General features: G+C 37.7%; 1 protein-coding gene across 3 annotated transcripts in view; it reads right to left on the bottom strand.

Moving 5' to 3' along the window:
* SLC45A3 (solute carrier family 45 member 3) overlaps positions 1–11,754 on the bottom strand; it is a 36,139-nt gene continuing 24,385 nt past the window's right edge. For all 3 annotated transcript variants that reach the window (XM_039338142.1, XM_039338141.1, XM_039338143.1), the window contains exons 2-5: positions 10,041–10,448; positions 8,417–9,241; positions 7,038–7,303; positions 1–5,196 (exon numbers count right to left, since the gene is read on the bottom strand). In XM_039338142.1, the coding sequence (XP_039194076.1) occupies positions 4,768–5,196; positions 7,038–7,303; positions 8,417–9,241; positions 10,041–10,233 (1,713 nt within the window). In that variant the 5' untranslated portion in view covers positions 10,234–10,448 and the 3' untranslated portion in view covers positions 1–4,767. The remainder of the gene's footprint in view (positions 5,197–7,037; positions 7,304–8,416; positions 9,242–10,040; positions 10,449–11,754) is intronic.

Raw genomic sequence — 11,754 nt, 5'->3', positions numbered from 1 at the left:
TTTCCGTTCCTTAATAGACTTTAATATCTCCTGCACAAACTGTACAAAATATTTATTTCCATAAATAAATAAACATACAAATTCCATACAGGTTTTTTTAATGTGGGGAAGAAATAGCATAAGATACCATTTAATCACTGGCCAAAACTTGATTCAGAAAATTCCCTTTAAATAAAGCTGTGTAGGAAAGATAAAGATGAATACCATTAACAAAGGAGAAATAATTAACACCCAAAGCTGATGTGCTGCCAAAGTGACAATTCGTATGTGAAGATGAAATCATGCAAACATTATGGATACATACAATGACACAAATGCATAAGTTGCAGGTTTTGTGTGATTACATCATCATGTCTGTGTCATTATTTGTCCATCTTGCTGCTCCACAGTCACCACTCTAACAGAGTTTCAACACAACCAAAGAAAATGTGTGAACAATATGTATTAGGGACCTACCAATAATGGGCACACAACAATAATGGAAGTGTGTGAATCCATTATCCAGTGGATTCTCTGTTAGCACGTCTCAAGTATAAAAAGAACATTTCTAATAATCATATTAATTTAAACCAGGTTGATTACTGATATATATGAATTTTGGATATGGCTCATGAATTTATCTTTTCATTCCATGTTAACCCTCCACATGTTAGCAAGAACAATCGTACCAGATTTACGTTTCATAATTCCAACTGGACAGCATTGTGCCACATAATGCAATGAAACAAATTTAATCATAAGAAAGGCAAGATGGTCACAATTTGTTACAAATCCCACAACTGTTTGTCCAGCCCATTCCACTAGTTTATATCCCTGGATAAATTATTCAAAATGCAAAAACAAAAATGGACTGATGCTGAAGTTTAAACTATAATGTGGTTACTTAGATTTTGTTTTGGTAGATTTTATTAGCTTAGTAATGGAAATAGTTAGCTCATAGTTTATAGCTATTGTTTCTATGAACCCAGCTGCTTGGGGCTTATCCAATACATTACGGTCAAACCACCAATGACTAAATGGAATTAATGAACCTAATTTATATTTTTAAGGATTGGTATGAAGATGAATTGGATGGTTTGTCAAGCTCTTTTGTGTAGGCATCTCTGCCAATATCTTTTCAGCCACTCAACTAGTTCATGTAGTACTTCTATATTCTCTTTCCCTCCCAATATTGATTTATCAAGCTAAGCCAAGCATGAGAATCTAGCCTGAGTGGAAAAGACTGCAAGGAGCCTATAGCAGAGGTAAAAACTCAATTGACATATCACTTTCAGAGACCCATATTAAAAGACACCATCATCCCCGATAATAGCATGATTGACTCTAAAACTGATTATATGTATTTAGTACATGAAATTGCTTACTACTGCAGGATTTAGTGAGTACCATATTTTGAAGCAGAAGTTTTGCTGATAAAAGATAAAAGTTTTGCTGATCTTTTGCTACATGGTATGGGGAAGAAGAAGAAATAAACCACTGGAGATTGGCCAGATTACTGGCTTTCTAGACCTAGGATCCAAGAAGGATCCTAGGAACCTGTGCACAGAGGATCCAAGGCTACAATGTGGGCTCTCATAATATAAAGACTGGTGTAACTGATTTGAAGATGACTAAAATTTTCTGGAACTATTTTCCTTGGAAAAAAACAGAACCTGGGCTATTTCCACATAAGTCCTTTTCTCTTTCTTTTTTTCTCCTTAATTCAGATGATTTGTCAGATTCATTGTGTTTCTAAGATGACTCTTTTTGTTTTTTTATTCCAGATCTGATTTGCAGCAATAAAATGAAATTGTAGTTATCAAATGACCCTGAACCTTGTGAACAAGCAAAATGCTACTGAAACTTTGCAAGCTCTCCTGGGTCCTTTAACTAAAATTTCATAGGGAAAAAGACCTATGTTATTACTTTCTCTAATGGGAATTTATTACTCTCTTTTATAGCTTCTCTTAATTGGTCCAATGATGCTCTTAGGTTACAAAGAATTAAAGAACCCTGTGCAAGGTAACTAATAAACCAAGATCATTCCTACCAAGACAGGAATGTGGGCACCTGGAATACTTTACAAGAATAAAAGTTTCAATGAAAATGGGCATAATCTTTAATACCAATCACTAGATTCATTACTCTGAAAAAAAAGTCTATTTGTGTCTACTCAGATCAGAATCAGGATAGTGACACTTTCTATCTACGAATGAGTTTTTCACATTATTTAGACAAGATAGGATGAAATTGGTTAGAATTTTTGCCATTGCAAAACTTCTGAAAGATGTCAGGTCAAGACAGACTGAAGTACCTCTTTTTGGAAGGTTGTAGTTTGCATGTTCTTGCTGGAAAATAATCCCATTGCTTCATGGAATCATAAACTGTGCTGAAGCACACATCTATTTGCTAATTTATGAGTTAACATTATGAAAGGACCATCGTATAATATACACATGTTTCTTGTTTGATCACATGGGTGACATTGATGACTAATACAACATGTGCCACTATTTAAAGCATGAAACCATGTTAGGATCTAATATCAAATGTGGTTTCTCAACAGCCCTGTACTTATGGCATCGGAAGAAAACACATGTTAGGACTGTAGCCTCAATCACCTGTAATCTTGCTGAGTTATAATCAAACACATGTGAAGAATATCAGATTGGGTAAAGCCAAAGTAATAGCAATGTATTCAGTTTTGTTTTTTGCTTTTTCCTCTTCAATTTACATCTTCCCCTGTTCCAGTTCTGACAGGCAGCTCTATGATCCTTTATTTCCTCCTCCAGCATTTTGCCCTTATTTTTGTTTTAACACTTTATTCCTTCCACTTAGAAGATTAAATTGCATGAGTCTGTAGTAGGAGATTTTGTGGATAAATGTCGTCTTTCACAGGATTTAACAGACTGGTTTCTTTAAGCTAAGAATCTGCACTAGTTAAAATTGCCTAAGGCATTTAACAATTGCATGATTCATCCATTTGAATAAAAATATTTTTCCTACAGGGGTCTTCGGCTCAAATTCATCTAGCAATTTCTTAATGGGTTCTTGTGACATACTGCAATCTGGTATACATTGTGATTAATTTGCAAGACTGCAGCACACTAAAGCTAACCCACAGGCATAGGCTTCAAGGACCACATGATTGTCTCAACAATTATCTCATAGTTCAAAATGCAAAACAGGTCAGGTTAGAAATGACCAACTGAGATTGATATCAAACAGATACAATATGAAACATCCATCTTTCTTATACTCTCTCAACTCCAAAAGGTCATCTCATCTTAGTGGTTATCTACATTCCAAGAAAAGTTTATCAATGGAAGTTTCTCTTGAAATACAAACTGCAGCTTTGGTGACACTTTTTTTTTTTTTTTGAGAATACAGAAGACAGTCCTCTTTCCCATCCCAAATTCTATAATCCTGAAGCTTCCAGCAATCCCTGTTTACTTAATATTACTGTCAGATCTAATCTACCAATTGTTCTAATTACAAATACAGTCTTTTCAATGTTAATTGGTGCAACCCTTGGAAAGAGGATCCTACCTTGGAGAAAGAGAGTTGATCTTGACCTTTTGGCCACATTGTTCTATACATCTTGAGCTCTTGTACTCAATATGTGTAAATCCTGGCCAGGAAAAACTGCCCTGCTTGCTGCTGACTGAATCAATGCCAGCTAAATGGCTTATTAAAAACAGTTGGGGTGTGGTGTGTGAGTGTGTGTTATGTGTATTTAAAAAAGGGCAGTTTGGCTTACAATACTTTTCTAGCCCAAGAAATTCCTATGCTCTACCTGGGTGGCAGAAAGAATGGGTCATTACACAGTGGAAAACTCAGTTGGTGCCTGCCTTGTGATACATAAGAACAGTTCTTTTTCTATGCAGTCCTTCCACAGAAATTTAAATGACCACACATCTCCTTAGCCGAAATAGCAGCCTACACCCAAATCTTTTTACTCTAAGCCTTCTTTTCAGGATTGCACACAGTAGAAGGCACTGTAGTTTGTTTGGGCCAGGTTAATCACTTAAAGACAAGTCCCCAGAGAGGCATGTTCTTCAGCCTCCGTTTATGCAAGCTTTTCTATTTACACTAACTGCAAGCTCTGTTTTGGGCAGATGTGGTGAAAAGGATCAGCTGACAACTAAGGTTTCTTTTCCTTCATGCAGTGGCAGAGTTGCTGCCAGTGTAACCACAGCATCTTCTCTTAAACAAGCTCCCTTCTATGTAGCTCTGCTCAGATTATTTATATCACCTAGACTTTGACCTGCAGCATATCCAGAAAAATGAAGGGAGTGTAGTATTCTGACATATTTTCAAAAACATTAATATATCATATCATATTCTTCCATTTAATTTCTGGTTCATAGCAAGTTGTGAGGACTTGTAACTCAATACAAAAGCTGACCAACAACATTTCAATACAGAAAGTAACTAAGAAGTGAAGTTCATTGCATCTCTGAGCTATCTTTGGTCCCTTCTGCACTATGTCATCTTCCACCTGCACAACTTAAGGAAGTGATCATAGTAGCATCCTATTAGAAGGCTCTTGTAAGCCTGATCCAAAGGATGGGGCACAGATTTTTACCGAAGGCATTGGGTAAAAAGAGGCAGCGCAATACTACACTTTTTGTTAAGAAACCCTGAGATCAACCCAGTTATTTTCCTTCAGTCAAATAAACATCTCATTAAACAACTAGAGAAGTAGAAAGGGGCTATATTTGCACTCCTCACTTTTCTCTATTATGTCTTTAATACACATTAATTTTTCCCTCTATTTTTCTCCTTCTACAGTGAATACTTGGCCATATCACTTTTGTCAAAAATAACTTTGGTTGCAAAGTAAATGGCTACCAACCCAAAGCCAGTAGCAGACGCCATATAAGTGGTGACTGACTGTGTGAACTGAACCAGTGAACCCATAAGAAGGGATGGGATAACCTGGGAAAGAAGAAAAGCACTGTCCAAGATGGCCAGGTCTGAACAGATGCCTCGGCTTGCAGCTGCAGTATCTGAATCTCCCACCATCATCATGAGCGAGACCTCACATGGCGAGCTGACACAGAGAGAAGAGCCAGTAACAGGGGGAGAGTACAGGCTACCACCATGTCCATTCTGGTAGGTCAGTTTCTGAGTAGAAATGTGGTTTTTGAGGAAACTCAGCTTCTTTTCTGATTGAGCTGCATTCTCTTTACTTTTGTACTTAGGCAAATATATCTGAAAGCATAAGAAAATAAAAGATGATATGATGTTAGAAGACAATTCAGCAAAAACATAGGAACCACAGAATACGATATGAAATATATGATTAGCTGGAGCAGAGAAAAGTGAGGATGAAAGCTTTTAAATATAGATCAACAGAAGAAACAAAGATAGCTGTTTTCTAGAAATTAAAGATGTCATTCAAGCTATTTCACATGAATTGAGGATTCATTTAAATAAGAGCTCAAAGCAGCTTGGTATTATTTACTATTTAGTTACCACTTAAGTTGATAAGCTTTTTACCATTTAGGTTTATATAATGTCAACCTGGTCAAAGTGCTTTAGCCAACACAGAACAGTCAGGAATTGATTCCAGAAAGATGATAGTCCTATAAGTACAATTCAAGGGCATGCATGAAATGCAACCGACTTACACGGCTTCTGCACTGGAAGGTTCAGACAGAGTTAGTCTTGCTGGCTCTCACAACACTGGAATGGTAGCTGTTATGAAGAAATCACTTCAGAAGAAAGAAGCAAAAAGATAGAGGAAGCAGACATAAAGGATTGACAAAAGGTAAAGAAAAAAAGAGGAGGCTTAGGTAGAACTGTATCACCCTACAAACGTCTACAAAGAAGATACAGTAATCACTCGGTAATTGTGCAGTTAGATAACAGGGAACAGCTGCTTTGGACATATCCTCATTGGGTTGCAAAATTGGCAAAACCAAATAACACTTTTGACATTTTTGAATATTTTAATAATAGAAGTTAGGTATTTATTTAAGGGTTTGATCAGGGCAGCCATACTGCCAGTTCTCTGAAGATTTGAGTAAACACTTTAAATAAGGATCAACTGAATATGCCTCTTTGTTACTCCCATATAATTGACTTATTGCTTTAAAAATCTAGATCTTCAGGCCATACAAATCCTGGTCAAGGAAATCCAGGAATCCCACCCAATACCTAAATGCACTGGCTAGTATGAAGTTATACTGCATGACTCTTGTCAAGGCTAATGGTGGTGAAACCCTTACAATTTGGGAATTTGCATCAAGTATCCCAGGCTTATTGATTATGGTACTGATAGTTACATATCTAAAAAAGCAATTACTGGACTTTTAAACTACAGAACCTCTAGAAAATCTGGGAGTTTGTAATATCAGAATTTCTGAGGGTAATTTTCTCTTAGTTTAGTTGAAATTATTCACCTTTTCCTAATTTCTTTGCTCTGCAATGTAGGTTTTAAGATATATGTCTAAGATACCAAGTCTATGAATAACTATTGCTTATTAAAATGTCTATATATGTGGAAAATAGGAGACCAAGTCAAGATACTGCAGTACTTTATATAGTCAATAGCTTTACAGAACAATGGGCAAGAATCAATAAAGCAGGAATCAATTGAGGTACTGCTGACTGAATCTTTAATACACTAAGCAAATTTAGTTTTGGTTGCCTTCAGCTGAATGGCTGGGAATATTAGCAATCAAATTATTACGCAACCATTCTGCCTTTTCCTTAACAGAATGATAGGTGAATCGCATCTGGAAGATGACATATGAATTCATCTGAAAAATTACCTAAGAATTGTCTGGAACCGTTTGTCAAATAAAGCAGAATGCCGAGGCTTTCAAATTCCTCAAAGAACATGCTCATTCTAAAGTTGACACCATTCTTATGTGTACTGAATATAGTCGTTGAGGTTAAAAAAATACATCAGTGCTACTTCTGATATGTGCTACTTTCTGCTTTCATACAAGAGAGCTATGGGGAAAAGGTGTACATGTGCCAAACTTCATATTAAAATTATATCCATTTATTTCATGCCCTGAGCCATTTCAGGATGTTTCTCCTACCTGTTTTTCATGATGATAAAGTGATGCAAGTGTGTATGGAAGAATCTGAAGCACTGAGAAAGGGAAGCCAGTCAAGGCAGCAGAAACAGTGACAATGACCACACTTTGAGAGAAGCACATGATGAAGGCTGTCAATGGAAATAAAGCCACGCTGGCTAAGTAGACCATTCGTGTCCCAAAGTGTTTCACCATCCGATCCATGATTGTAGAGAAGAAAATAGAGATGATACACTGGAGAAAGAGGCCCAGGCTACCCATCCGAATTCCTGAGAAGAAAGATATATACAGTGAAATAGAGAAGATGGGAAGGTTAGCTAGAAACAAGTCAAATTTCATAAAGCCAACTATCATTAGTCATCTGGACCACAATGATCTACCTGTTGTAATTAAGTTTATGAAATTTAAAAATGAATAGGAGGAAAGCATTAAAAGTATTAATATTTGATATTTCAGAAGTCAAATCTGTCCTCAGGTGTCTTGCACAGAGTAACATAATATTCAAATATAGCTCAGCCTTAAACATTTTCAGAACTTTGCCTAGCTGTTAGTTTGAGCAGTTAACTGTGGCCAAGATGTTAACTTGTACCTGCAAATGACAAATAATGCTCACATTTCATTTATATTGAAACTGATGTTTAAATCAGTGCCACACTTCAGTTCCTTGTGAACTTTTCTTCATGCATCTCTAAAAGATAAGTATGCATGGGTCGCAGATCCAAGATGAGGCAATTACTGAACACATTGTGTACACTTCATTAATAAACGTTAAACATTAGTTAAAATGAAACAGGGTCACTCAGACCTTGGAACAATATGCTATATTGGAACAAAAGGCAAGCTGGAGATCAAATGCCTTTAAGAGGAGACACTCAAGAAAAGCTACCATCTGGGTAGCTTTTCACGTTAAGAAAGAAATGAGAGAACAGGTCAAGTACAGATTTTATCCTTTTGCAACAAAAGGGGGATCTGCACATTTGATTTAGTGCAGGACAAATATATAAGAAAATATTTTACAAACTTAATTAACTAAAGTATTTTGCTCACAGGCCATCATACATTTATCAATGAATCAGAAAAGTCAGATAGTAACTACTTAAGCAACAAGGGGATGCATTTCCATAAAACAATAAAATATAGGTTAATGTTATGTGCGTGAATAGTAATGAGTTTCTTGCTGTTTCTCAAAGAAGTCCAGGTTCAAGGAGAAGGAAAAATTTATAACAGATGGCAAAGGCAGGTTTAAATAAGTCTGCTCTAATTGCATCAATTATCAAACATTTTTAATGAAAATTAATTTTCTAATTACATAATTTTAAAAACTTTCAGTTCTGAAATCTGCTTTAAAGGCATAAGCAAAAGAACTCTCGCACATTTCATACCTTCATCATAGTTTCTCCTGGCCTCCGTCCCAGGTTCAGCCCTGGGAATGCCTTGATATAATCCTTCCCCAACAAAGTCTGTGTAGAACAACATGAAGGTCATGAGGGCCATCCAGCTGCAGAATTCCGCTATAAAAAGTTTTCGGATTACCTTGGGAATACGACAGCACACTCCATGTAGGCGTGGGACCAAGGCACAAAGATTCCTAAAAGCCTGAACCAGATGCCTGGTCCTCAAAAAGTTATTTGGAAGCCAAAAAGAACAGCAGGCAAATGATGGAGACTTGGAAGAAGACTTTCCTGTAGGGCCTGAGCTGAACTCTACTTGAGCTGACACCTCCTCTATCACGAAGACAGTTGCTAAGACACAGCCAAGGAAGATGATGGTGAGGAGGCTGAAGAGGCATTCCTCCTGACCCCCTAAGTAAGGAGCAAGGAAGCTACTGTCCCAGTCAATAGCTGGGAGCAAGTATCCAACACAGCCTCCCAGGCTAACCATGAAAGAGTAAACAGAGAAGGCCTGTCGGCAGCTGTCAGGTTCTTGAGACAAGTCAGACAGAAGAGCTTCCAAGGGGGTAAAGCAGACCTGGCCACAGAAGTCAAGGAGGCCAACCCCCAGGATAAGGAAAGCCAGCTCCAATGCACGGGCATCCAAGGCAACAAGTCTGGCCAGACGGTGAGCATGTGGAATGATGAGAAGGCTCAGGAAAACCCCTAGACAGAGCACCCAGATGAAAGGCCTTCGTCGACCGTAGCTACTATGCCAATGGTCACTGGCAGAACCAAGTAGTGGTACAAATATCAGACCCAGAACTGGTCCAATTCCTGGAAAATAAAAAGGGGTGAGAAATTTAATGGGAAGCGATTAAATTGGGCAGTAATTGGAAACAAATGATCACAAAATAAAAGGTACAATGTCAGATAATCTACCTCCAGGCCTCCAAAACCAGACAGGAAAGCCAGACTTTCTAAGGAGAAATGAACAACTGCTAGGGGATTTTTGAGCATCCCCTCACCCATTTTCCAAAATGGAGTGTGTGTGTGTGCCCATGTGACTTCAACAGATTAGAACAAGGGTAAACATGTTAGCAACATTAGTCACATTCAAAGGTATGGAAAGCCATGATACAATAGTAGGAGAGTCATCCTGTGTGACAGGGAGGATAATCTTGAAATATCTTTTAAAAGAGCTTCCCATCCCCGAGCACTTTTTTTTTTTTTTTTTTAAAAATACATGTTAGATTTTCAGCCAAATCCACTGAAAAACTATGCTGCCAAAATTTGGTAATGCTAACATAATGACAATGTAGAGGCAGATACGGTTTGCAGGCTTTAGGTTGCCCATATCTGGAGTAGATTATGGTTAGTATCATGTTGTTTAGTATACGATAGCAATTACATTATATTTTTATGTCCTAATTCATAAAGTGCCACTTCATTTTACAATCACATGCACAAAACTATTATTTGCAGCCTGAATATTATTTAGTTGGCAGCCTAAAGCCTTAAGGCCTTCGTTGATGGACAGATAAACATACACACCTACATTTCCACACACTAAACTCAAAGTCTATCAAATCTAGCATGGAGAATCTCCCAGCAAAGAAGAAAAGAAGCCACCTACCCAGAACCATTGTCATAAACTTTTCTTCCACTCCTATTTCCAACAAGAGGGGTGGCACATATGTGACACCTGCAGCAAGACAGACCTCCAAGCCAAAAGTTAAGGAGTTGATCAGCAAAAGCTGGACTTTGCGATTCTGGAACACCATGCTGAGCCAGGCCCTCTTAGCCAGGCCACCCATGCACCTCATCATCCCAGAGTTGCCTCAGCCCACAGCATACTCCTTAGGGGGATTCAGAGCAGGAAGTCAGAGTTCTGAGTTTGCTTTTGTAGCTGAATGGCAATAGATCGGTAGCCATGTTATATCCAGCAGTGAAGATCTGTTTGTTGCCCACTGGTCAAAATGAAGCTTGGGTCCAAGCTCAGGCAAGATGAGTAGTCTTAACTGTTTATCATGCTTCACTTTCCCTATGAAGATATGAAAATTAAAAATAATACATACCAGCATTGAATTTCCTTAAGTTGAGGCAGTTTCTAATAGCAATGAAATCCGCCTAGCAGCCTCCCCTACCACTCAACACCTTGCAAATGAAATGTTCCCCGTGTTTTGCAGTGAACACACAGGGCAGCTACTTCTTAAATACCAATCCTCCCCATGATGTAATTTAAAATGGCAGCTTTATCATTCATAAGCGAATAACAATTGTATTGTGTCTAGCTTAGGACTGAAGAAATCAAGGTTCCATGACTCCACACTGTCCTTGCACCTGTTTTTCTCTGCCCATAATTGCCCCAAATACCACACCACCACCACTTGGCAACAGGAAATATACATCCAATCGGTGATTCTGTGGGTGACAATCACATTCCCTCATTCCAACTTTCCCCTCAGGATCATTGTTGTGGGGAAAAATAAGTGGTATTATATATGCCATCTTGAGCTCCTGTACAACAGGTAGGATAGAAATCTAATTAATAATAAAAGGCATAGTGAAAGCATCTGTATAAATGCTACCTATCCAGATTTTGCATAACCCTTCCTAAAACAATTGTGAAATGCAGTCCATGATCACCAAATGATTGCTCAGCCCTGAACTAAATACTGATTCTTTTCTCTTGTTTAGCTATGCAAATAAAGCAGTTTAAACTAGCTCAGTTCCATGATTTCTCCAAACAAGTTTCAAAGCTGTACTTTGAGAGGATGTTAAGAATTGCGATTCAAATACTTAAGCTCCAAAGCTTCATAGAACTAAAACTTTTAAGACTCCTTAATGGTGCTTACAAGTCCTTTCTTAACATGCCGATTTATCTTTTATTCCCAAAGCTGCAAATTTTATCATATAGTACATTAAAGTTGCACTTCATTAAATGAACAGGAAACAAATGAAATACGTGTTGAAATGAAACTCTTTTAGTGAAGGAGAGATCTGAACCAGTTGTAAGTAATCAGGGAAAAGATTAGGGTATTTGGTTGTGAAGATAGCCACAACCAACCCCCCCCCCCCCCGCCACCCCAATGTATGAAACATGGTTGTCAATATCCTAATGCATTTAGACAATTGATGGTGGTAAAGAAGTGCATACTTAAGTACAATTCTAGTTACAGCTCAAGAATAATAATATAGAACCCTGCCAGAAAGGCCAATCAGAATGACTGCATGAAGAAAGGTTATGTTTAGCTCTCTGAGTTTTGAACAAGGAAATTGGAAGAGATAATAAAGACCATGAAATGTATGATGTATAAAGAAACTGGATCTTCTGATTCTAGAGAAAC

This window comes from Crotalus tigris, unplaced genomic scaffold, assembly GCF_016545835.1.
Source record: "Crotalus tigris isolate CLP2741 ecotype Arizona unplaced genomic scaffold, ASM1654583v1 scf7180000017692.518282, whole genome shotgun sequence".
In the NCBI taxonomy this organism is placed as follows: Eukaryota; Metazoa; Chordata; class Lepidosauria; order Squamata; family Viperidae; genus Crotalus; species Crotalus tigris.
Note: the sequence above shows the minus strand (reverse complement) of the source record. Positions and strands in the feature narration are given on the sequence as shown.